This window comes from Sceloporus undulatus, chromosome 2, assembly GCF_019175285.1.
Source record: "Sceloporus undulatus isolate JIND9_A2432 ecotype Alabama chromosome 2, SceUnd_v1.1, whole genome shotgun sequence".
NCBI lineage: Eukaryota > Metazoa > Chordata > Lepidosauria > Squamata > Phrynosomatidae > Sceloporus > Sceloporus undulatus.
The window spans coordinates 294,549,477-294,576,356 of record NC_056523.1 but is presented as its reverse complement, the minus strand read 5'-3'; the positions used below and the strand labels follow the sequence as shown (position 1 = coordinate 294,576,356).

Genomic DNA, 26,880 nt, shown 5'->3' with positions numbered 1-26,880 from the left:
GATTGGATGGCCCTTGGGGTTTCCTCCAACTCTATGATTTTAGGATTACAAAAAGGCAATAATTGAATAGCAGCAAGAGAATCCACACTAGCCATTCCTTTTGCATTCTGGCACCTCCTAGCCAGCGTCTGGATGACCATCAGGATTGCCTCAATGCCCATCAGTGCCTGTTGCACATTGGGTCCATGGTGCATGAGTCACTCCACCGTCAACTATTGCATAGCGATTGTCTCGATGTTGTAATGTCACAGTAGCCCCTGAGGTGAACACGGATATTGCAAAAGTACTTAATTATGTTCTCCACACATGTTAGTCTCCTTACAAAGATCTAAGTCCCATGCCAAATTACAGCCATATTCTTAGAAACCGGGAACATCCATAGAGAAGGCCCTAGCTCACATTCTCATTAAGTGCGAAGGTGGTGGGATCCAGAGTAGTTCCTCCCCTGAGGATCACAATGGCGTCAGATGTTTTATGAGATCAAAATCCTAACATCTGATCACCAGTGCTTAATATATGAGAAGAAATCTGTTAGGAAGGCCATGGTACCCAAGTGACTAGATGTCCTAAACACAAAGGAGGACAGGCACCGTGAAATGTAGGGCCTTCAAGAAAAATGTAGGACAAAATGCAAGCTAAAAACACTAATACGGTCGGCCCTCAATATCCACAGATTTTTTTTTATCCATGGATTCAAGTATCCATGGATTGAAAATATAAATTCCAAATAGCAAATGTTCATTTTGCCATTTTATATAAGGGACACCATTTCAGTATGCCATTGTATTTAATGGGACTTGAGAATCCACAGATTTTTCTATCCATGGGGGATCCTGGAACCAAACCCCAGCAGACAACAAGGACCCACAGTAATAGTAATAATAACAACAATAATAAATACCAACCCCATTGTATTTACTGGGACTTGAGAATCCACAGATTTTGCTATCCATGGGGGATCCTGGAACCAAACCCCAGCAGATAACAAGGACCCACAGTAATAGTAATAATAATAATAATAATAATAATAATAATAATAATACCAACCCCATTGTATTTAATTGGTACATTTTCCTATTATTATAATACCCAATAATAATAATAATAATAATAATAATAATAATGCACTGGGACCTTGGTATCTGCTGGGTTTTGGTTCCAGGACCCCGGAGACCAAAATCCATAGATGCTCAAGTCTCATTATATATAATGGGGTATTATTATTATTATTGCACTTTGTTGTTGTTAACTGCTCTCGCGTCGATCTCGATTCATGGTGATCCTCTGGTGAGACATCTCCAAGACCCCCCTCTGTCCTCCCCTGTCCTCCACTTAATCCCTGCAAATATATTAGCATGGGACTAAAATATTAGCATGGACTAAAAGAAAAGGAAGGGACGCAAGTGATATGTATTAATAATAAACGCAGCCTAGATGAAAAAGATACAGCCAGGCCTCCACATTTGCAGCTTTGATTTTTGCGGATTGGATAATTCACAGATTTGAGTAATAGGTTCTAGGTCCTCCAGGGCAACTCTGTGGGAGGTTGACCATAGAGTTGTGTTGGAGGACCTAGAAATTCATAGTGAATCTCTAAGTCTTTAGGCATTTGTAGGTCCCTCTAGTCTAGCACAATTCAGTGCTCGACTTCCAGTGGATATTAACTATAGAGTTGCACTGGAGGACCTAGAGATTCCTAAACAGATTGTGTATTCATGGAATATGGTTGGACTGGATGGCCTTTGTAGTCTCTTCCAACTCTACGGTTCTATTGTTCTCTCTGGTAAAATACAATCTGCCGCCTGTATCTGTGGATTCAACCATCTGCGGCTGGCAAACCCGCGTTGTACCCAATGGTGGTGCACGCAGGATGCCATGCTGCCACTAGGGACAGACCTTGTTGTTCTCAGTGGCGATGTGTCCACGCAGCTGCACCACCATAAGAGACAAGTCCCATTGACCCTAATGGTGGTGCAGCCTCTTGCGCAGGCTGCCACTGGGGACAACGAGGGCTGTTCCTAATGGCAAGGTAGTCAAGTGCATGTGCCGCCATTGAAGGTCCATTGTCCCTCACCGTGACACAGCTGCGTGGTTGAACTGCCATTGGGGACAATGCGGATTTGAGCCTCTGCGGATTCTGATATCCACAGGGGGATCCGGAATGGATCACCTGTACCTGCCGGCTATATAATGGATTGTTTATTTGCAGGTTTTCCACTTTCGCTGAGATCCTGTACCCCCAAACCCAGTGGATATGAAGGTACCACTGTATTAAAGTAGATGCATAGATATGCCTCCTACGGGGCCAGATGCGTCTACCAAAGGATTTCAGGTGGGCCTCAAGGATGTGGAATGAATTCAAGGCTCCTCCACTGCTCAGCTTCCTTCTGAGGAGAAGGCATGCGGAGGAAGGGCAAACGCTTGCCCTGCAAGGCTTCTCCACTGGTTATCTTTCTCCCAAAGAGAAGGGAGGAGTAGAAGGCTCCTCTGCCACTTGGCTTCCTCCTGAGGAGAGGGCTGGGTCAAGGTGGAGGAGGGACTTCTTGACAGTAAGGCTGTTCCACAGTGGAACACACTCCCTCAATGGAGAGAGAGTGGTGGAGTCTCCTTCCTTGGAGGTCTTTAAACAGAGGCTTTGATTGTGAGTTCCTGCATGTCAGAAGAAGGTTGGACTGGCTGGCCCTAGTGGCATCCTCCAACTCTAGGATTCTAGGAAAGAATTAATATTAATATTTATCATTAATTATCAATTAATTAAAATGTAATTAAAATCTATCTGCAACCCAAACAGGTTTAAGCCTATTCTAATTTTGGCTGTGCAAAGTCTGGTCTCTCTCTCTATATAAAGTGAGTGCATACAGATGGAGAAGGAATGGAAACTGATGGTGTATTGTTAACATATTAATTAATATGAGGTATCAATAACACCCTGCACTCACTCATAGAACCACCTTCTTGCAATCTTCTTCTTTTGCTGCTGCTCTACTTAGGAATCCTCCCTGGCCAGGAAGGCCCCGCCCACTTCCACCAGGCCCCCGCCCACCTCCGCCAGGAACCCTTCCTATTGGCTCCGCCGCCCGCTCATCTCCCCCGCCCTTGGCCCGCAGGCAGATTCGGGCAAGGCAAAGCCCTGTCAATGCTGCTGAACCGCCAAAGGGAGGCAGGGAGGGAAAGAGGAAGGAAGGGGGGATGTGCTGCCGCTGTTCTCCTCAGGACCCCTCTGGCTTTTTTCACATAATGGCGGTGCCTCCGCGGAGGTAGCGGCGGTTGATGCTCCTCAAAGGGGCGGCAATGGGAGAGAAAGTTTCTGAGGGGAACGCCGCCTCCTTTTCGGACGACGACGAGGACGGCTCCGCTTCTTCTTCTTCTTCTTCTTCCTCTTCGAGCTCCAGCTCCCAAACTCTTTCTGAGGAGGCTGTTGGTGGCGCCTCAACAGGCGGCGCTAGCGGGCGTTTCTCGCCCCGCGCGGCCCCCTTTAGCAACAGCGCCCCCGAGCGGCCGGTGGAGGAATGGGGCGCCATTTCAGTCCTCGGAGGAGAGCAGGAGAAGGAGCCGCAGGAGGAGCAGGAGGGCGACGGCCACGTCGAGTGTGGGGCTGGGGCTGGTGGAGGGGTGGCCCCCAGCCACTGCCCCCCTGAGGCCGGCGCCGGCGAGGCCTCCCTGGAGGAGCAGGACGAGGAGGTGCGGGAGGGCAGCTGGGGTTGTTGTTGTTGTTTTCTTTGGGGGTGGGGGGATGGTTGGTTGTGGGTTTTGGGGGGTTGTCCAGGGTGAGCCACAGGTCCTCTTTTCCAAGGAGGACACCAGGGGCGGCCATATGTCCTCACTGCAAAGGAGGACAAGGCAGTGGTGTGTCCCTTTGTACACACAATGGCAAAGGGAAGGTTTGCGTTTTGCAGTTCATACACATATATAACACACAAACACACACATATATACACACACAGATATATATATATATATACACACACACACACACACATACATAGAGACATAGATATACACACATATATTATATACAGACACACACACATATATGGACATAAACATGCATATATACACACATATACACATACACACATTATATATATATGTGTGTGTGTGTAATATATACATACTGTATATACACACATATACACACACACACACACACACATATATATTATACACACATACTCATACACACAAATACACAGAAAGACAAAAATCTATCTATCTATCTAATATTATATATTATATTATTATGGATGGCCATCTGTCAGGGGTGCTTTGATTGTGAGTTCCTGCATGGCAGGGGATTGGACTGGATGGCCATTGAGGTCTCTTCAAACTCTTTGATTATAACAATATTAATATACTAATAATGTAATTATATATACATACATATACACGCACACACTTATATAATATTATATACTATATTATTATGGATGGCTATCTGTCGGGGATGCTTTGATTGAGAGTTCCTGCGTGGCAGGGGGTTTGGGCTGGATGGCCCTTGAGGTCTCTTCCAACTCTGATTTTATACACACACGCACACACACACACATATATATGCACACACACAGATATACATTATATACTATATTATTATAGGTGGCCATCTGTCAGGGATGCTTTGAGAGTTCTTATATGTAGGGAATTGGACTGGATGACCCTTGTGGTTTCTTCCAACTCCATGATTCTCTCTCTCTCTCTCTCTCTATATATATATATATATATACACACACACATGCGCGCGCGCACACACACACATATATATATTCTATATGTACACCTATACACACACATACATATATACTGTATGTTATATATTATTTCAGAGGGCCATCTGTATTTAATATTATATATATATATAATTACACACACACACACACACACAAACACATATAAGGTATATTTAATATTTTCATGCCATGGATGGTTGAGTCTGTGGATAAGGGATCCGTGGATATGGAGGGCTGACTGTAGGAATATAAATGCATGTTCCTTGAGTTATGCTCAAAATGACCTTTTGGAATTCCTCCTGGGCATAAAGTTGAAATGTAGGACGTGTCCTGGGAAAGGAGGGTGTCTGTTCACCCTGAGTGTAGGATGTTGCAAGGAAGAATTTAGGGACATTACCCAATTAAAAGCTAAGAGCACTCATACAAGCATAAAACCCATGCTGCTCAGGCCATGCTCAAAATGATGGAGGACATTTTTGAAATGTCCTTTTTTACTTCTCCCCAGGGTGACCCAGTGTCCTAACTGTAAAGGAGGACAAGGCACTGCCAAATGTAGGACTTTGTAAGGAGGAACATGGGGATCTTACGAAATAAAAGCTAAGAGCTCTCATATAAATATAAAACACATGCTTCTTAGTCCATGCTCAAAATGGAGGACGTTTTGGAATTCATCCTGTAGGACGTGTCTCTTTTCTTTCTTCTAACAGCAAAGGAGGATGAGGCACCACCAAATGTAGGACATTGCAAGGAAGAATGTAGGGACATCACCAAAATAAAAGCTATGAGCACCCATATAAATATAAAATCCATGCTCCTCAGTCATGCTCAAAATGATGGAGGGCATTTTGGAATACCTCTTGGACAGAAGGTGGAAGTGTATGACATGTCCTGGAAAAGGAGGCTGTCTGGTTACCCTGGGGGTGTCTGTCAGTCCTGTGTGTGCGTTTGGGTGGGTTGTCGGGGCACAGTTATAAGATTGGGGTGCATTTATTTTTCCTGACAGATTATTGGGCTTGTCCCCCACAAGACTTAATGATAAGGAAAGAGCATTGGGTGGGAGAAACCGAGCCTGAACTCATCCACCTGAGGTGGTCGTTGGGCAGGTCCAGGAAGAGTGACCAGAGGTCCTCCTTGCCAAGGAGGACCAGGCACTGCAGAATGTAGGACAGTAAAGAAAAATGGAGGACATACCCAAAGAAAAGTTGAAAACACTAATGCAAATGGGGCCCTTTGCATCCACTGGGGTTTGGTTCCTGAAGGTCCCATCGATATCAAAATCTGTGGATGCTCATGTGCAGGGTGACCAGATGTCCTCCTTTTCCAGCATATGTCCTACATTTAAACTTTATGTCCAGGAGGCATTTCAAACTGTTCTCCATTCTGAGCTTGACTAAAGCCTGAATTGACATTTATATGAATGTTTTATTTGGAAATTTCCCCTACATTTTTCTTGAACATTTTACATTTTGCGGTGCTTTGTCTTCCTTTGTGGTGATGACATCTGGTCACTCTAGTCATATGTCCCATTAATTACAATGGGGTGGTAAAATGGCAAATTCAAGGTTTGCTTTTGGGCATATATGTATACATATGTGTGTGTAAATATTTTCATGCTGTGGATGGTTGAATCCATGGATAAGGAATACGTGGATATAGAGAGATGAGTGTAAAAGTATAAATTCATGCTTCTTGAGTCTTGCACAGAATGGAGGACCTTTGGTAATTCCTCCTGGACAGAAGGTTGAAAAGTAGGATGTTCCCTGGAAAAGGAGGACATCTGGTTACCCCGAGCCCAGGACACTTGTGGTGGGAAGTGGGGTCCCTGCTGGCCCTGAATGGCGAGGAAAAGGAGGCAATTATTACCTTAGGCCTCATAGTGGCCTTGAGGCAGTTGCCTGGTCCCTTCTTCTCTTCCTCCTTCATTGATTAAGGCAAGACCTGTGTGTGTATCTTTGTGTGGGGTGCATCTCCTTACTTGCCTCTTTGGCCTGCCACCAAATGAGCCTCTTGGAGTGGAGTTGTCACCGCCACTGTTCCCCCAACCCTTTGGATTTGGGTTGGTGTCAGCGGGCTCCATAATGCCTTGACACAGATGACAGATAAGAGTTTCTTTTCCCCTCCAGCACTCTTTCTTGCTCAGGCATTGGGTGGGGATATCTGTGTAGTGCAAGTGAGCGTAGCAGCACAACAACACAAGGCAACGTGTTTGGCTTGGGGATGGGTGTCTCCTGGAAGCACAGAGAGGATAGCTACAGAACAAATTGTCCCTGCTCTGGGAGAGTTGACTCCCTTCCTTCCAGGAGGAGATAGTGTGCTTTGGGTGTGTGCTCTCCTTAACTCTGGTTTTAGTGTACTTTGCGTGCTGTGTGCATTCAAGTAATTTCTGACTTATGGTAACCCTAAGGCGAACCTATCGTTTTTTTTTTGGGGGGGGGCAAGATTTTGTTCAGAGGAGGTTTGCCATTGCCTTCCCCTAAGGCTGAGAGTGTGTGACTTATCCAAGGTCATCCACTGGGCTTCGTGGCCAAGCTGAGAATAGAACCCTGGTCTCCAGAGTCACAGCCCAATGCTCATGCCACTATGCCAGTAAAATACTCCATGGAAATGGAATAATACTACTTTGAAATATTGTCACTGGGAACTGACAAATAGCAATAGTAATAGCATCTTGTGCTTCTCTCACTCTCTCTTTTAAAAATTGTTTAATTAAAACATACAAAACAGAACATATATACAAAACATATATTGTTGCGTTCCTTCAAGTTATTTCTGACTTATGCCAACTCTCAGGCAAGCCTATCATGGAGTTTTCTCGGCACGTTTCTTCAGAGAGGATTTGCCATTGCCAACCTCTGAGCTTGAGAGTGTGTGATTTGCCCACGGTGGGTTTATATGGCCAAAATCTATACAAACTTACATTTCAATACTGACATTTACAGAATCTTTAAATCTCCAATCTTCCAAATATTTACACACCCTTCTTCTTTTTCTTCTTTTACCTCCTCCCCATTTTCTCCATCTCATTCCTCTATCTTCCTTCTGCTTCTACTTGTGCTTCTGTATGGGATAGCCTCTTAATGGAGGAGACTGTTGCCACTCAAGGTGACAAATTCCATCAGGATTGAAATCGTGCCATGTTAAAATTCTGTTATCACAGAGAGAGAGAGAGAGAGAGTAAACACAAACAAGAGGGACTTGTGGCACCTTCAATAGTTATTAGTGTTTCTGTCCCCAGAATTGGAGAGTTCTCAGGAATTTTGTGTGAGTGTGTGTGTGTGTGTGTGTGTGTGTATGGTTACTTTTGGAGGCAGGACCTGTAATTTACAGTTGCGGATGTGGAGTGGCTTTATGTCCATTTTAATCTCACATGGGCAAAGAAACCTCTGTTCACTGCTCTCACTAAAGAAACACTGCATACCTGAGCTGCTGGGCTAGGCTGCAAGGTGACACAGCTGTGTTTCAAGCTTTTTTCCTTCCTAGAAAAAGGCTCAATGGTTAGGACAACAAGATTACATTTGTGCTAGGGTTAAGTCTCAGTATCTGTTATCAAAAACCTGGGCTTCAGGCTTTGAAGCAAACACAGTAATTGCTAAGACACCAGGGAATGGCCCTGACTAGGTGTATATTCAGTTCCTACATGTCAGGAGGTATAGTCTTTGTAGTCAGATCTGAGCCCCTACATCTTTTCCTGGAAATAAAGCACAGTTCTGTTACAGTACAATGGAATCATCCCCCCTCCATTCAATTTTCTGAATAGTGTAACTGCTCTGATGTAAACTTGGTGTCAGATGCTCATTACATATAACTGAAAATAATCTTTTTGGGGAAGTGAAGTAGAATAGTTTTATGGCTTAATAGATGGTTTTGGTAAAACGACAGCTCAGGTGAATTATACATTTTTTATAAGGGACACAAAATGGTGTCCCTTATAAAAAATGGAAAATCAAGTTTTGATATTTGAAATTTATTCTTTTTTTAACATTCTCAAACCGTGGATGCTTGAATTTGTTTATAAAAAATCCGTGTATAAGAAGGGCCAACTGTACATTCTTTATTGGCCAGTTAACAATCAAAGCCTTGATTAAACAAAAAGTCCTGCTGAGAACCAGCATGGAGGTATGGTTTGAATGTTGGACTATGACTCTGAAGACCAAGGTTCAAATTGCCACTTTAGCAGAAAAAACACACTGGGTGACATTGGGCAAGTCACACTCCCTCAGCCTCAGAGGAAGAAAATGGTAAATGTCCTCTGAGCAAATCTTGTCTAGAAAACCCTATTACAGGTTCACCTTAGGGTCTCCATAGGTTGGGAATGACTTAAAGGCACACAATGCATAAATTAAAACAGAAGAGCATCAAAGCATTATATAACATTAAAGAAGAAAACACTGTTTAATGCTGATCCAGTAGTATATGAGGAAGGAAACAATTTCACTTCCTTAGGGAAGCACTCCTAGAATGGGATAAAGGTCAAGGTATCCCCTTTGACAAGGTTGTCTAGTCATATCCGACTGTAGGGGATGGTCCTCATCTCTGTTACTAAACCAAAGAGCCAGCGTTGTCAAAGACAACTCTGTGACCATGTGGCCAGCATGACTGCGCAGAACACTGTTACTTTTCCACTGAAGTGGTACCTGTTTATCTAATCGCATTTACATGCTTTCAAACTGCTATGTTGACAGAAGCTGGGACTGGTGATGAGAGCTCACGCCATTACATGTGCTTGGGCCTCAAGCTGCCAACCTGCCAATCTTGCAATCATAAGAATCAGCATCTTAACCACTGAGCCACCCCATCACCATGAGATACTTGATCACCACGAGATACTTGATACTAAAAAGGCTCTTTCTTGAGTAATCAATAGCCTGGACTAGAAATGAACAGGGCTGGCTGGCCTTCTCTGAGAGAAGGTGAATCTGTTGGCTCAGGCACTGAAGTTGGAGAGGCGTTTTAACCACTTGAGCCACCGCATCAACCCCTGTATCCGAGGGGGATATGTTCCTGGACCTACAGTGGAAACACAGATAAAAATGAAAACTATCCTTGACATTCATTGAAAAGGATAGCCATTGGCATACCCATCTGCAGAACATATGAATGTATGAGATGTTATAGAGTAATGTGAAATGTGAACACTTGTATTATATCTATTTAATTTTTTTCTGGCGCACTTACTAGATACTGTATAGTATACAGTCATCCCTCCATATTTGTGGCTTTGATATTTGTGGATTTGATTATTCACGGATTTCATTAATATGTTCTCTCTAGGACTGTCCAGTGCAACTCTGTGGTCAACTTTAACTAGAAGTTGCACTGAAAGACCATTTGTAGCTACTCCAGTGCCATTCTATGGTCAGTGTATGTTGGACATTGACCACAGAGTTGCACTGGAGGACCTAGAGATTCCTAGAGGGGTGTCCTTCAGTAAAAACAGTGTTTTTGTTATTTGCGGTTTTTCCATATTCACGGGGGTCTAACCCTAGCGAATATGGAGGACAATTGTATATAGTACAGTGCACCCAAGTCATACGCAGCTTTCAGCTTATGATGAAAACCACACACCAGATGAGGCAATGGCGTGCACGCCCATGGCGCACGTATCATACTCAGAATCCCCAGAACGGATCCCCCATCTAGGAGAAGGGCCCACTTTACAGTATTTCTATCCCAGGGACGATGCATTTCAGAACTGATACTTAATTCACTTCGCCTGCACAGTTCTATCAATCTTGGTGTTTGAAAATATATAACTGTTGTTACATCCCTGGGCAATTCTGTTTCATTTACTGTTCTTTTGTCCTTTCTAATTTCTTTTGTAGCACATACACTCTAATCTTCAAGGTGTCCAATGGATGTTAATGATTTCAAGTAAAAATGCCTTTGCTAACTTTGGCGGGATACAGACCGCCCACAAAGGGCGGTCTATCCGTGTCTTGATTTGCTACGTGAGGGAGCCGTAGCGGACAAACCGTGTGGCTCTCTCACGCAGCAAAAAGAACCTGCAAAAAGTGGGTTCTTTCTGCGGCGCCATTGAAACACCACAATGCATATGCTAGTCGTCCGTCACGTCAAAATGGCGGCGCCTGTGTGTACAGGGCGCCACCATTTTGACACCCTCGTCACGTGCTAGGGGTGAGGCACGTATGGGCGGTACACCCTCGGCCAACCCCTAGCACATGACAAGGGCGCACTTTAGGCCCATCTAGATCGGGCCTTTGTTTTGACCATTGAAAGTCTGCTAACTTAGGATAGATGAAATAATGGTAGATCAATATAATTTGGCTTCACTTTGGGGGAGGCTGCTGCTGATGCGATAACTTCACTGCCTTGTTTTGTACATTAGCAACCTCTTTTCTTGGGTATAGAATTTTATACCCTCTGCACTAATCAAGTCACTTTGCAATTTGATTTCTGGTGTGCAGTTGCAATTGTGTATCCTTTAGTTTTGTTGTAGTCAGCAGATTTGCTCTTGGTTGAAATTGAACCTTTAGAGTTTGCTATGCTGGACTTCTGTTATTTACTATATAAACAAATTGATGTATACTCAGGTAGAACAGTACTGTTATGGAATTCTCAAAATCCTTAAGTGACTCTTTCTAAGACAAAACAAAAATGTTGGACTTACCCAGTAATAGCAACAATTCTATAAAAAACAGGCTATTATTAAAAGTGGAGAGAGACATATAATTGGGGAAAAGGAAGTATTTTGCTCATAACTCTCAAACTGAAATCTGTATCGTAATCACTATCACATTGCCATAAATCTCAGTTTTAGAGTGTATGAAGTAATTTGTCTCTATTCCTGTTCTGGCATATATTTCATTTAAGATTTCATGGTATACTTTTCTTTGGTGGCAAGGAAAATGTGGATGTGAAAATAATTTGGAGGGTGAATTAAAACATTGCTCTTTATCTAGAAGATTGCAGTTGGATGTAAAATGGAATGGACTTACTGCACGCTGTCACCATACCCATATTGTCAAAATTAAAAAGTGCCAAAAATAAATGCTTTTTCTAGGTCTGAAAAGATTGAACAGTTAGGGAACACAACACCTCTTTTTGAAAAGCCATTCTGTCTGCAAGTAGCAATGTAGCCATTTTAGAGGAATGAAGTGGGACAACACTAGATAAGTGAGCCAAAGTCAGTACGTTATTTCTTCATATTTGGGATAGTTTTTAAAAATTATTAGTATGTATCAAGCCATTTACGGGATTTGAGGGCGATCTGGCTGTGACATCTGTCACCCCATTGATCGCCAGGGTTGATTCGGCTGATCTGGCTTGCTAGGCGGGTGTCCCCTTCCTCCCTCACCGCTCTATGTGCATCCCTCTCGAAGCTGCGCGCTCAGTGGAAGAGGACGACCATCCCAGATAGAAGGAGTGTACTACTGTTCTTTGGTCAAGGGTATATGATAGCTGCGCTCCCCTGCTAGAACCTCCAAACAAGGTCAAGGTCCATTTGTAGGAGAACATAGGGTAGTCAAGCTTCAAGCTTCCAAGCTATTTACTATCAGAACTTTAGAACAGTAAATGCATATTTTAAAAATGTAATTCCATGTTACGTGTGGTTTAACACTTTAGTTGTTATTAAGGGGAGCACTACTCTTAAGAACAGTTTTAACTTGCAAAATTATAATATTTTGAGTGAGTGAAGCTTTATAGAGTGCCTGGAAAGGGAACTTACATTCAAATAATAGTGGGCTTTTCATGGTTGCATACTATGTAAGCAATTAATTTGTAATTATTGAGAAAGCTGTAGTCAGTTACAATGTTGAAGTGTGGGCATAACATAGTTGTTGGGAGTTGCCAGCATAAGGCAAGATGTGAACCTTAGCCCCTTTCTAAGCAGTCTTTTTGACTCCTGATTTGTAAAGGTTTCTTGTAGGAAAAAAAACCAAATGATGACAGTTACTTTTCGGGGTCTTGTAGCTATGAAGGGTAGAGAAGGATAGTTGGTTCTTGTTTCCTTGCTCTATCATTTTTTTAACTAAGTGCAAACTGTAAAGAAAGGGTGGATTAAACAGCAGCTCAGTGTAACCAAGTAGCATGATGAAATGCAAAGATGGAAGTAGTTAGCTGCTTTTTTGCTTAGTAGTGACTGCATGGTGTAGCGGTTTGACTATGTCTGGAGACCAGGTTTCTAATCCCTGCCCAGCCATGGAAATCCTTTGGATGACCTTGGGCAAGTCACATTCTCAGCTTCAGAGGTAGGTGAAGGTAACACCCCTCTGAACAAATTTTGCCCAGGTAACCACAGGTTTGCTGTAGGGTCACCATAACAGAAAGGTTATAGGTTTGCCTTAGGGTTGCCATAACAGAAATGAGTTAAAGGCACACAGCAACAGCATGACAACTAGTAGATTTGCATGCAAGTTTGTTCATAAGGTTAAAGTTGGCCCAGTTCTTTATTCATTCCTCATGTCCAAGAGCTCAGTTACTGGATTTAACAGGAAACTAAACTTTGACCTACCCTGTATTGAATCTCAATAATAATAATAATAATAATAATAATAATAATAATAATAATAATAATAATTAAGTTTTATTTTTATCCTGCCTTTCCCATAGGATCAAGGTGAGTTAAACAGTAAAATACACAAAATACATAATTAGATACAAAATAAAATTATTTTAACCCTTAATCTCTTCCTTAAAACTAAATTACACAACATTATAAAATACAGTTAAAATGACTTAAAATAGTCATATTTGGGGCGAGACACCTTGGAGCAGTCATGGGCAATTCAAGAAGAGATCCGTCTTGATGGCCTTTTTAAATGTGGAGAGAGACATTTAAAAATTGGTGATATGTCGGATTTCTTCCAGCAGCCCATTCCATAATTTAGGAGCGGCAGATGAAAAGGCCCTCTGAGTAACTGTAGCTTTATTACAGGACCTGAGTGTGCAGGGTGGATTATATGGAAGGAGTTGCTCCCGCAAGTAAGCTGGTAAGCAAGTAAGCTGGACCCAAGACCTGAAGGGCTTTAAAGGTTATTACCAACACCTTGTACTGTGCCCGGAAACTAATAGACAACTATTGGTGTTATGTGGTTGCATCTAGATTTTCTGGCGACCAGTCTGACTGCCATATTTTGAATTAATTGAAGTTTTCGAACTAGGCACAAGGGTGGTCCCATGTAGAGCGCATTATAAAGTCCAGTCATCAGGTTACCAGTACGTGTACCACCATTTCTAGGTCCCCTGGCTCCAGGTAGGGTCACAGCTGGCGTATCAACTGAAGCTGATAACAAGCGCTCCTAGCCATCACATCTATCTGGGCTGACATTTGAAGAGATGAATCAAGGAGCACTCCCAAGCTGCGAACCCAGTCCTTCAGGGGAAGTGTTACCCCATCCAGGATCGGTTGACATACCCAGATTAGGGGTCTCTATAGCAAGTACCTCCATCTTATCTGGATTCAGTTTTAGTCTATTTTTCCACATCCAGTCCATTATTGATTTTTAGACATTCATTCAGAGGAGAGATGCCATCCTTAGTCACTGCAGCAGTCCGAGGCATGGAGAAATATATTTGAGTGTCATCAGCATACAGATAACATCCTGTCCCATGTCTCTGGATGATCTCCCCCAGCGGGTTCATGTAAATATTGAATAGCATTGGGGACAGAATGGCACCTTGAGGGACATCAGATTTAAGCTCCCTCTTAGAGGAGCAACTGTCCCCAAGCATCACCATCTGGAATCTGCCTGAGAGAGTACTGGGGATTGGTCCATTTGATAACAACAATAATTCATTGGTTTTAGCAGTAACATAATGTATGATGCCCCAGATTATGATAACTAAGAAACTGGGAATGTATACCAGAAATAAAGCTTTAAACCACAACAATCCATAAATCCAAACTTTTAAGACAGTTTTATTTACAAGATGGCATAGAACTGTGTATGGTCCGATAAGAAGTTGAAGGCTTTCATGGTTGGCATCCATAGTTTTTTGTAGGTTTTTTGGTCTATGTGGCCATGTTCTAGAAGAGTTTCTTCCTGAATGTTTCACCAGCAACTGTGGCTGGCATCTTCAGAGAAACATAGTTACTGTCAAACATAGTACTCCATGCCAATAACAGCAAAAAAAAAAAAAAGGTGTTTAAAAATGATCATGTAACTGTGAGTATACACTACATACTAAGAGCTTTGTAACACCAGCCCCTTTCTCATTGCAGTGACGGAAAAAAATAGAAATGGCTTCTATTGCTCCTTTTACCTCATTGATTTTCCTTCGTGTGACTGGGGACTGCGGCTCCCATCGTGTTCCCCTCCCATCCTTCCCCTTAACCCTGCCCCTCCCTCCCTCCCTGGCATGCCTTTCTTATTTATTTTTAACTATTCTTGTGCAGTTTTGGAGCTCCGCAGCCCTGATTTAATGCTTTAATTTTTTTAAAAAAAAGAAACCTTGAGGCTGTGGAGCTATGGAAGTGTGAGGGGGAAAAAAAGGATTATATATAATATGGGCAAGGGCTTGTGGCTGCTCATAATGCAACTGACCTGGGAATGGCTTCCTTCCCCCATGAATGAAAAGAGATGGCCAGGGGATGGGCCATCTACAGGAGGGAAGTGGCTAGGTTACAACTAGACATTCATGTCAAGGGACTGCCTTTAACTTTAATCCTCTTTGCATATCTTTCCACCCTGAGGCCTTGCCATTCAACAACAGAACAATACACAGATTAACATGGAAATCATTCCTCCCTGCCCAGGGTCACACTGTGTGTGTGTGTGTGTGTGTGTGTGTGTGTAGGCACGCACGCACGCATGCACACACACACACACACACACACACCTACATCTCTTTTATGCCAGCATTCTCTGAAGATGCCAGCCACAGATGCAGGTGAAACATCAGAAATAAACTCTTCTAGAATATGGCGACATAGTCTGAAAAACCCACAAAAAACTATGGATGTTGGCTATGAAAACCTCCAACTTCACAAATAATTATTAAGTTTACACTAACAAGAGACTAGGAAAAAAATAATACAGTGGTCCCTTCCCTTATGCGGGGGATCCGTTTCAGACCCCCCCCCTGCATAAGGGAAATTCCATGTATGCTCGAGCTCCATTAAAGATAATGAGGCTTGTGCCTGCAGTGGTGCGCAGCGCACGTGCTTGTGGTGCGCCCACCATTACTTTTTCCAGTGCACAGCACTGCTTCTTCTGGCACCATTTCCAGCATTTGCTGAAAGTTGCATGCCTGCGTATACATAAAACAAAAATTTAAATTAGGGTAAATACATAATATTTCATAATAAATTCTTGTTTCTGTAAAGGGGGGGACACAATCAAGCCAGTCTTGGCAAATATAATTAATACATTTTTCAGGGAGGGCACCCTGCCTTCTTGCCTTAAAGAGGCAGTGGTTAGACCATTGTTAAAGAAACCTTCCCTAGACCCCCTCGATAGAAACAACTATAGGCCAGTCTCTTTGGTGGGTTCTAGACCGCCGCTTTGAGGCGGTCTGCCGCCGTCGCCGCTTGCTCCGCACGGGAGCCGCAGCAGCCATCTCCAAAATGGAGCTTCTTTCCGCGGCGCACTGATGACGTCGCGAAGCGCCAAGGGCGCATTCGTGACGTCATTAGCACTGCGCGACGTTCGGACGCTCAGCGTCCGATACGTCAATATGGTGCCGGCCATGTAGAAGGGCCGGCGCCATATTGTACGGACACAGTCCGTATTAGACTCAGGGGCGTCTAGAAGAGACGCCCCTTTTTTAAAATGGGACGTCCTGTGGACGTCCCAACTGCTGGTGTGTAACTGGCCTTTGTTACCATTCTTGAGCAAGGTGATTGAGAGGGCAGTCACCAATCAACTACAAGCTGTCTTGGAGGAAACAGATTTTCTAGATCCATTTCAAACCGAGTTCAGGATGGGATACGAAGGTGATACTGCCATGGTCGCCTTAGTTTATGATCTCAATCTGGGCATCGACAGGGGAAGTTTTCCTGGTGATTTTGTTGATTGGGTCTTGTTTCAGTGTTTTGTATATTACAGGATCCAGGAGTTCCTTGATTATTTGTAGTGTTCTGTTTTCATGATTACTGTGGCATTAGCTTTGTCTGCTGGGAGAATGATTAACAGTTACTTACTTGATTATTATTCACTGGAAAGAAAATTCATCTGTATGTATTTTGAAACAATACTGAAAGCTGCAAAGCAGCATTGTTAACTGTTAACTTACTTACTAGTAAGTAAGATGCTAGCTAACGGGACTGCTTTGTAGCTGTCAGTATTGTTTCAAAATACATACAGATGAATTTCTTTCTAGTGAATAATAGTAAAGAATATGGCTGTTAAGCCTAGTAAGTAAGATCACTGTGATGGCCAAAATACTTTCCCTTTAAAACTCTTAACTGCAGGTGCTGGTAAGGTTTCAATCTATTATATCTAATTAAGTGTTCAAACACTGAATATCTGTGATGTTAGGTATTCAGAATTTATTTAAAATACTTCCTTTTCATGTTCTGCTCTGCTATTTTTGGTTATTTTTAAGAAGAACAATCAAACTTAGGATGTTTCATTATCTGCTGGCAGAGGTTGGGAAAAGGTGCTAATATTGGAAAATCAAATTCAAATATACTGTGTGTAGAACACATTCTTTGGTTACCACATGAGCAATGTCTACATAATTTCCCCCCCACTAAAAATATTTATTTTCCATTTAAAATGTTTATATTGCCTTCTCTGCTTCCTCCCTCTTCTATTTTGATTTTTTAAAACTACAAGCTGTCCAAAGGTGGGGACCTTTCTTTTGTTTGTTTGGATTATCATTTGCTCTAGCATGTAGTGTTACATAACTGAAACCGACACCATCTTTAATAACATAGGTGGGATACAGACCGCCCCTCTAGGGCAGCCTGCACCTGCCCCCGACGGATCGGGGCCTGAGCTGCCACAGCAGCAGCCCCAGAGGCCCCGATCTGCCGCTTTTCCTGGCCTCAGGGAAGCGGCAAAATGCTGCTTCCCCGTGGCCTGGAAAGGGGTGTCCTTGGGGCTTCATGCCCCAAGGACACCCCAAAAGCGGCAGGGAGGCAGAGAAAGGGGCCCCTTGGCCCCTTTCTCTTTTGTGTCGCTGGCACAGCTGTGTAAAGGCTGCGCCAGTGACACAAACGGTGAAAGGGAGCCACAAGTGCTGTTGAAAGGACGCCACAAGCGCCCTGCAGCAGTGCGTGTGCGTCATGCCTGCGCTGCTCCGTTTGGAGGCAGTGCGGCCGTGATGTCATAATGGCGGTGCCCATGTAGACAGGGCGCTGCCATTACAACACCTCAGGTAGGTGCTAGGGTTGTGGGGCGTCTGTAAAGGATGCCCCGAGGCAACCCTGGCACGTATCCAGGCCGGCGCTTTGCACCGGTCTGGATAGTGCCATAATTGCCTTTGTGGCTTGGTATTATATTGAAGGACTTATGCTTTATTGCCCTATTTGTTATTTTGCTCTTTAGAAGATATAACTCTAAATAAATTTGACCAAACATAACTTCTTTGATACACTGGCAGTAGTCCTCTCATGTTTGTGAATATTCTGCTATCTTGTCTGCCTGCTCTATTCTTGTGTTACTAGTTCCAACAACAGAGCACAGGAAACAGATGGGTCTGTAGGATGTCTTCTGGTTCTTCAATTGCCTGCTACAACAGTAATGCATTAGGGACCAAGGAATGCTGGGTGTTGATCTTGATGAAGGACATCAAAAATTGGAATGGATTCAAAGGAGTGTAACCAAGATAATCAGAGGTGTAGGATTCATGTCTCCTAGAGGAAAGGTTGATGGAACTGACTGTGTTTAGTCTGGAGAAAAATAAACTGCTAATACAGAACTCTTGGAACTTTTTTGTACATTTACTTGGTTTCAGTACCCTTTTACTTTTACTTGGTATATAGTGGGTAGGATGCATTGGAGCAGGGGTCTATCAGAGTAAATGATCTTGTAGTAAATAGTCTTGCACTTAGACTAGTGAATCTTCATTAGAATATCATCTCAGCTATGTTTGGTGGGAGGCCATAGGGAGATTAATAAACCGTAACCAGAGCTTGGAATATTAGGTTTATAAATTAATTGAATAATGTTAACATTAGAAATAAATTCATTCCTATCAAACACTACTAATGAAATAATTGAAGTCATCATTTAGAATGTTAGCTTTTCATTTAAAATATTAGTTTGGAGCACAGCAAAGATTTTACTGAAAATGGCATGAAGGTTATCACTGTTGACCCTGGGGCACATTTTTAGATAACTTTAGATAAAATGCTCTGTTCCTCCTTTTAAAATGGCTTCTTCCAACCTATTATTATTATTATTATTATTATTATTATTATTATTATTATTATTATTTATATAGCACTGTAGATTTGCACAGCGCTGTACATACAAACAATAAATAGATAAGAGTAAACCTGCCTATGGCGTACAATCTAGGAAATAATAGGATAATACATATAAAATACATAGCAATACAGGGCCCTCCCCCAATGGACTAGAAAACCAGAAAGGGATTGTAGCTCAGGAATGGTGGGTGTCTGGTAGCTATCAGGCTAAGAAAGGCAATAGCAGGCTTTCATCTTACCTCTTACCCTTGACATGAATCTCATTTTTCTTTCACTCCCATCAGCTTGTTTACTTTATTAACTTTTCAAATATGTTGCTTGTTAAACATAAATAATGAATTATGTATTTCATTTAGAGTAGTAGCAGCATTTCCCTTCTAATTATTTCTATCTTTCCTGGAAACTTGCCACTTGCCATAGATTGGCAGTCAATGATTCAGGTTCCAGCACCAGTCCAGGGCCCATTGGTTTAGAGGACACTGATCCAACACAAGTACAATAGTACATGAATAGCTGCAAAGATCAGTCAGTGTATCAAGGCTGGATAATTCTCAATAATTAGCTCTTCCTTCCTTCCCTCTCTCCTTCCCTCCCTCCTTCCTTCCCTTCATCCTCCAGATTAGCTGCCTGCCAATAGATGCATGTGATGCCTTTTCTCCAATTGTAATATTTTTCTCTTGAGGGAGCAGGCTTTCTTTTCTACTGAAACTGTTGGAAGGAGAGGCTCAAATCTTAATGATTTCTAACAAATTCTAATGGGCTAATTCACAAAGAATATTTTTAAAACCAGCATTAATTGGGGAATCTGGTGAATTAGGCTGGACAAAAGTCCAACTAATCAATAACGTAATGATTCATTTAACCTGTTGTTTCCAATCTGTGAGCTTAACTAAATGTAAATGCCTATAATGATAAGATGTGGTATCCCAGTATATCTTACCTTGGGATTATTGAAAGAACAGTGGGATATAATAATTTCCTAGAAAGTTAGCCCACGTGATTATTTTAAGCAATAATGATCTGACATGGTATAGAGAAGGCAGAAAAGAACAGTTTACAGAGCTGTTTTTTTTTAATACCCTGTATTTTCATAGGGATTGAGATGTTCAGCAGAAATCAAGTGTTCCACAGTTCATTCCTATGCAAATTTGTTGTTGTGTGCCTTCATGTCATTTCCAGTTTATGGAGACCCTAAGGCAAACCTATCATGAAGTTTTCTTGACATGTTTCTTCAGAGGGGGTTTGCCATTGCCATCCTCTGAGGCGGAGAGAGTGTGACTTGCCCAAGGTCACCCAGTGGGTTTACATGGCCAAGCTGGGATTTGAACCTGGTCTCTAGAGCCCTAGTCCAGTGCTCAAACCACTATACCATGATGGTTTCCAAATTTCTGTGATACTAAATCTTGCTGTATTTGTTGAGGCTTGGAAGTCTGGTTATGATTGTAGGCCTAGGAAACCCTTTTTACTATCAGAATCTGTTAATCTAAAGTTTGTGGACTTGACAGGTTCCTTCCCTTCTTTATTGCTGCTCCCCTGCTCTCTTCTTTTTTTTTCTCTAAGCTTACCATTTCCTTTTTGTTTACATTCTCTGTCCTGGTCACTCAGCTTTTTGCTCATTTGCTTATCTCAGCATGGGAAAGTGCACAGAGTTGCAAGAGGAAAACAGGGGACTGGAACAGAAATGGGGACTCGCGGGGGCTGGTGCAGTGTAGACCAGAGGAAGGAATTATTATTTTATATGAGAAGAAATCTTCTGACATAATATTGGATAGAAGTTGTAATCTCTTGAAACTGAATTTGTGACTTTCCCATGAAAGGTTGTTTTAGTTTGTAAAGAAAACACATTTCTCAGTCAACATCATACAGCATGGTAGTTCACAGTTGTATGATGGCTTGATACTAGAATTCAGGATCTGGCAGATCACTTTGTATGCTATCTAATTATCTTTGTATTCATTTCATGAGATTGCTAACAACCTGACCTCTGCACTTGGCTCAGTTTTGATATTCTGAACTGTAAATATTTATTATACTTTTTTTATTTGAAAGAACACGGAGATTAACTAACACCATATTATGATTCTGACTGAGATCATTTACTTTTTTTGTTGGTGTGGCACTGGTGGGAAAGGCAGTAGTATGTCAGAAAAAGTTTGATAAAAGTATTGTTCTTGTCTTTTAACATGAATGTACAGTAATACTGTTGTAATGTGATACGATCATGCACAATATATTATCTAAAAATAACTAATATGCAAAGGGGAAAAATCAGCAATGTATTATATGGCATTTTCTAAAATAGAAAATATTAAGTCAAATATTTAATAAATTATAGAATACCCCTGATGTTGTATAAAAACTATTCTTAGCTTTAAATATATTTTATGGTTATTATTAACTAATGTGCCCTTTTTTAAAAAAATCAAACATCTACTGAAATTTAAATTACCTTTCTTCTTGGAAATTATAAATGATGTTTTTAATAATTACTTAAATTAATCACCTTAGACCAGTGTTGGAGAACCTGTGACTGTCCAGATATCATTGAAATTCAGCTCCCATTATTCTATTTGGATATGGTTTTGATGCTGATAAGACAGGTGATGGGAGTTACAGTCCAGTAACATGTACAAGGCAACAGACTCCCTATTCTCATGCTCCCATGTTACGATCATTAACCTGTACCATAAATAAGAGCTGGCATGATCTGAAGAATACTGGGCTGAAGAAGAAACAGTCTGCTATCTCCCATTCCAATTGACTTCTGTTAGGAACCAGTATCTCTATTAGTGATTCAGTACTGAGAGTCATCACCCCTAATTCAGATATGTAGCGCAATAATTTATCTTTAGAAGTTACACTCAAAAGAATAATTGGTGAAGAAATTCAGAAGTTGGGCTCTTCTGAAGGGCCATAGTTCTTTTACACATGCAAAAACCTTTTTGGGTACTTGTCTCCCAGATTTAATGCAAAATAAAAATGTGGCTCAAGAATCAGAAGTTTAGGAAACACAGCTTTAGGACAAGACCTTTAGGACAACAGTTACATGAGATATAATCAAACCATTTATTTGGTATTGTACTTTTTTTTTTTGCAAAGCTATGTCAACCTGTCAACAATAATTCTTGTACAGCAAGTGGAAATTCATTTTTGTAGAGGAAGTGGAAATTTACCCATATCAGATTACATCTCTTCCTTCTGACATCTAGAGGTTTTTGTGTAAGTCTGAAATATAATTGAAGTATGTGGTGAAACAGACCACCTTGAAGGAGTGGCTTGCCGCTACCCCCTTGAGTGCTGGATTGGGGCTACGACAACCACACATCACGGCCTTGGTCCAGTGTTTTTCCAGGCCAAAAAGAAGTGGCAAAATGCTGTTTCTTTTTGGCCCAGAAAAAGGATGCAATTGCCGCCGTAGCAGCACTTTTTTGGCAATCTTTTTGGCATGCGGTGTGTGAACACTGCACCAAAGAAGCCCCACAATGCTGCTCACCATGCAGTCAAGCGGGCATCATGATGCTGGCATTGGGACATGCATTGTCCAAACACCGCACCCCAACGCCACCCTGATGCCAGAGCTTACTGCTGGTCTGTACAGCCTCTGTGTGTTTTAATAGTTCTAATCCACATTCTTTTGTCAGAGGCAAATTTACATAGTGTTTTAAAAGATGCAGGTATGTTTGTAACAACAGGGCCACCTTATTCTGTATTTTTTCTTAGGGGCTGAAGTATATCTGTGCTGGTGCTGCAAACAGCTTTTGTCCATCTCAAAAAGTTACAGAAATCTACTGAGCTGCCATCCAATTTAGACTTAATTGGGATTATGCTTCATTAAACAAGTTGTATGTATAGGATTGCATATTAAGGAGCACATATTTCTTAATATTATCCATTTTGCTTTCTTGTCTTAATATGGGGCTTGGTAGATACACTTTGAACTTTGTAATGAGATTGGTAGTACAGTGGTACCCCGGGTTACGAATTTAATTCGTTCCGCGGCGCCGTTCGTAACCCGAAAGATTTCGCAACCCGAAAAAGCCATAGCCGCTAGCGCTGGAAAGCCGCGATTTCGTGCGAAAAAGCGCCGAAAAGCACCAAAATTTTTTTCGTAAGCCGGAAAAAAAAAACGTAACCCGGAACAGTTTTTTCCTATCTAATTTTTTCGTATCCCGGAAATTTCGTAACGCGGTCATTTCGTATCCCGGGGTACCACTGTAGTACTTGTTCGGCTTAATTAGACTTATCAGGACATTTGATAATGGCGGTTGTTGGATCCTATTGAATTTTCTGGAGTACATTGCAATGAATGGACTCCTTGACAGTAGGGGTCTTCTTAGGAGTAGGAAAAGTTGGAATGCCTGCTGTTGGTTTCTAGTTGGTTTTAGTAGTCCAGCAATAATGGCTAATATTGTAACACTGTTGGAAACAGTGTTTCCCTTGTGCTCCAAACCCTGCTTGTATTTGGAGAGGCTTGTGGTGACTGATTTGGCAGACCTTGGACTGTGTTTGACTTTGACTCCTGGAAACTCCCTGCTTGTTTGCTGTTTGGACAGATTAGACCTTGGAGTGTGGTTTGCTTTGGTTTTGGTTTCTCCTCACCTGGTAAGTCTTTTGTAGGACAATGTTTTGACACGGGCTTTATTTTGTGTTTCTGCTTCCAGATTCTCCCTGCCTGCTTGATTTAATTAAGGTCCAGACCCATACTGCCCTTTTACTGTGACTGTAAGATTTACTGCTCAGTCCTGCCCACACAGATAGAAGAGTATTGTTCAGCAATGGGTGAAGGAAAAAATGCCATATATACTTGACTATAAGTCCACCTTATGTATAAGTTGAGGGCAGGTTTTGGGGCCAGAGTTATGAATTTTGATACGACCCATGTGTAAGGTAAAACTTAGGGGCATGCAACAAAGGATATAAAGAATGAAGGAAAGGAAAGTGATGCCAAAGAATGCTGCCATTTTCCTGTCCAAGCATTCAAAAATACCAGAGGCAGCACCATAGTGGAGAGAATAGAGGAGGTTGGTGCTTCTTTTCGGTTCTCCTGGGATGGACTAAGCTCTTACCTTTTGCCACTCTACTCAGAGAGGGAGATGGTTCCTATTTTGAGTTAAGACCCAGCACTTGCATTGACCCATGGATAAGTCGACCCAGGTTTTTGGAGTCAATTTTTTTACTCAAATTTCTAGATTTATACATGACTATATACAGTAGTACTAAAAGGCATTGGTTGAGCTCTTTATAGGAATGCTGTTCCACAAAACAGCTCTGAAGATATAACTGTGTTTTATCAGTATGCTAGCCAAAGAAGTAAAAAAAAAGTGAGATTCATAAATTCCACATCACAGACTTTGAATAACTAAGTTTCTTTTCCTCATTTAAAATTAACAAATTTTTGTGGAAAATACTTTAATCTGCTGTTTGTACTTTGCAATCAAACATCTGAATAAGAGATATTGGTTGAGAGCCTCTAAGTTTCTAGCAGCATTCTCCTATTGTGCTTTTCTTCTTCTCCCTCCACATGCAGCCTTTGAAACCCCAATGTGCAAGCTCAATCAATGGGATCCTGGGTACCAATTGGCTGCAGTATTGTAACTTGGAAAAAGAAAGACCCATCATTGTCCCAGACCTCTATTGAATATTCTGTCAGCTGAGGTTGCATGAAGGTGGGTTTTGTTGCACATAGTATCAAGATAGTAACAAGACAAACTTAAAACTGGGAGGCTATGCCATAATGTAAGCAACTGGTTCTGGCATTGTCAGGCATTGTTTGCATTGTTAGACCTGCCATAATCATGAGGGCTTTGGTTCCAAAACACCACATGGATACAAAAAACCTGGCTGTTCAAGTCCTTATTATAAAATGCAGCAGTGAAGGTAGCAGTAAGTCGTGGAAACCAAGCACACATTTTTTTGGCCTCCTCCACCTTCACGAACCCCCTGACAACTGCTTCCACCTTGCAAACAAATGGGGTGACAGTGCTCCTCCTCATGCATTTGCAAGGTGGAAGTGGGCAGCTGATGGGCTTTCTGGAGGCAAGGGAGTCAAAAGAATGAGTGCCTGGTGGCCAGGACTTAACACTACCTCTGCTGTTGCCCTGGGACGATTTCTTACTACATCTCAGGTATTATTCTTAAAAATATATTTGCAGTTTCAGTCTGTGGTGGGTTGAATCCGCGGATCTAGAGCCCACGGATAGGATGGACCTCCTATATTTTGTTTTATTAATGCTTGATCAACAATTGCATCTGTTATTAGATGTATAGTAGGCATAATAAAATGTGTTAATTATGTAACTGGAACAAAAAAGAGTAGAATTGTATTTGAGAAATGAGTAACTAATATATAACCAATCTTATGAAATATCGGTGAACTTCTACATTAGACAAAAACAGCAGATGATTGTTCTGAGCCAAATGTGAGAGAGAATTCTTCCATCTCCTGGGTCACCAGTCACACTCTTCCCATAAGAATGTTTTCTTTTCTTCTCCCTCCCAGTTTTACACTTGTTGTTATGATCTGTTAGTTGACATGAAAAACGAACGTTAGATTGTAACCATTTACCTATTCTTAATGAAAGTTTATTCCTTGCCTTCACTTTATTTCACTGTGGATTGTTGTATTTACACAAGCCTGTTGGACAGCTGTGTTTTTAGTTCTCAGATGTTTTTATATCTGTTTTAGCATGAGCTGCCCTGGTTTGTGTTTGTTTGACAGCTACTTTCTGATCTCAACCTAGATTAGTTTTTTGTATCATATTTGGTCTCAAAAGCCCGATGCTGGATGTTGGAAGAATTTGTGCTCAGCTTTATTCTGTGACTGCCTGTGTAAGAGAGACAATTGCAGGTTACAATAATGATGGTAAGTGGACAATCTTGGACAATTCTTTTTAATCAAAGAAACTGCTGGATTATATTTCTGTGTAGTGGCTTGAATGCTGGACTAGGACACTGGAGGCCAGGTTTTGCAGTTAAATGCAGAAGTGTAAACCAGAATACCACATTAAGCTCAGATATGTTAATTAATACAGTTCTATTAAATGTATTTTCAGGAATCTGTATTTTAGAAATTTTTTCTTATTATTCATTGATATTGAACATCTTCCCACCTGCAAATATGAATTCTCGAAAGAAACAAATTGTTTTGAAAAGAAAAAAACCAAAGGGGTAAAAAGCATTCCACATTAAATAAGCAAAACATTGTGTCAGTGGTTATTACTGAGTTTGACCTGCTACAGAAATTGTTTTTGCTATGGCAGAAACATGTTTGGTAACTTTGTTTCATGACGTCATTTTTGCCCACATCTCTGCTGCAGACTCTAGGTTTCTTTTACAAACAAGCCTAACCTAGGTTGTAACTCCAGATGTAATTGAAAGTCACTGACAGGTTGCCATTAGTATTCAGTGGCTGTGTGGAATGTTTCTGAAATCCCAGTGGCCTTGCCTTTTTAAAGGGCAAATTGAAATCAAGACTGTTTCAAAAAAGGATAAAGTATTACATGGTTCTGGCATTTTTAGCATTTATTCTGCAGACCATAATGTTTGCCAGTGATGTAAGTCGTGTACCCTCTTCCTTTCCATTATATGCAAACATGGAAAGAGGCAAGTGATCTAAATCTCTCCCCATCCCAATCTAGGGGAAAAAGACAAGTACAGATGTTTGTAGGGAAAAAGATGAGTACACATGCCAATAGCACTTTGGGGTAAAAGGTATATGAAGAGGTTCACTTTTCCAGTGAAATTTATAATGCCACATGGCTGTTCTGAAATAAATAAAAGTAATAAGTGATTTACCATTATCATAGATCTTTTCTATCA

General features: G+C 41.6%; 1 protein-coding gene across 4 annotated transcripts in view; it reads left to right on the top strand.

Moving 5' to 3' along the window:
• Nucleotides 1-3,155: 3,155 nt before the first annotated feature.
• The window catches only part of MAST4 (microtubule associated serine/threonine kinase family member 4), a 351,856-nt gene continuing 328,131 nt past the window's right edge, over nt 3,156-26,880 (top strand). For all 4 annotated transcript variants that reach the window (XM_042450935.1, XM_042450934.1, XM_042450933.1 and 1 more), the window contains exon 1: nt 3,156-3,681. In XM_042450935.1, coding sequence (XP_042306869.1) covers nt 3,271-3,681 — 411 coding nt within the window. In that variant the 5' untranslated portion in view covers nt 3,156-3,270. The remainder of the gene's footprint in view (nt 3,682-26,880) is intronic.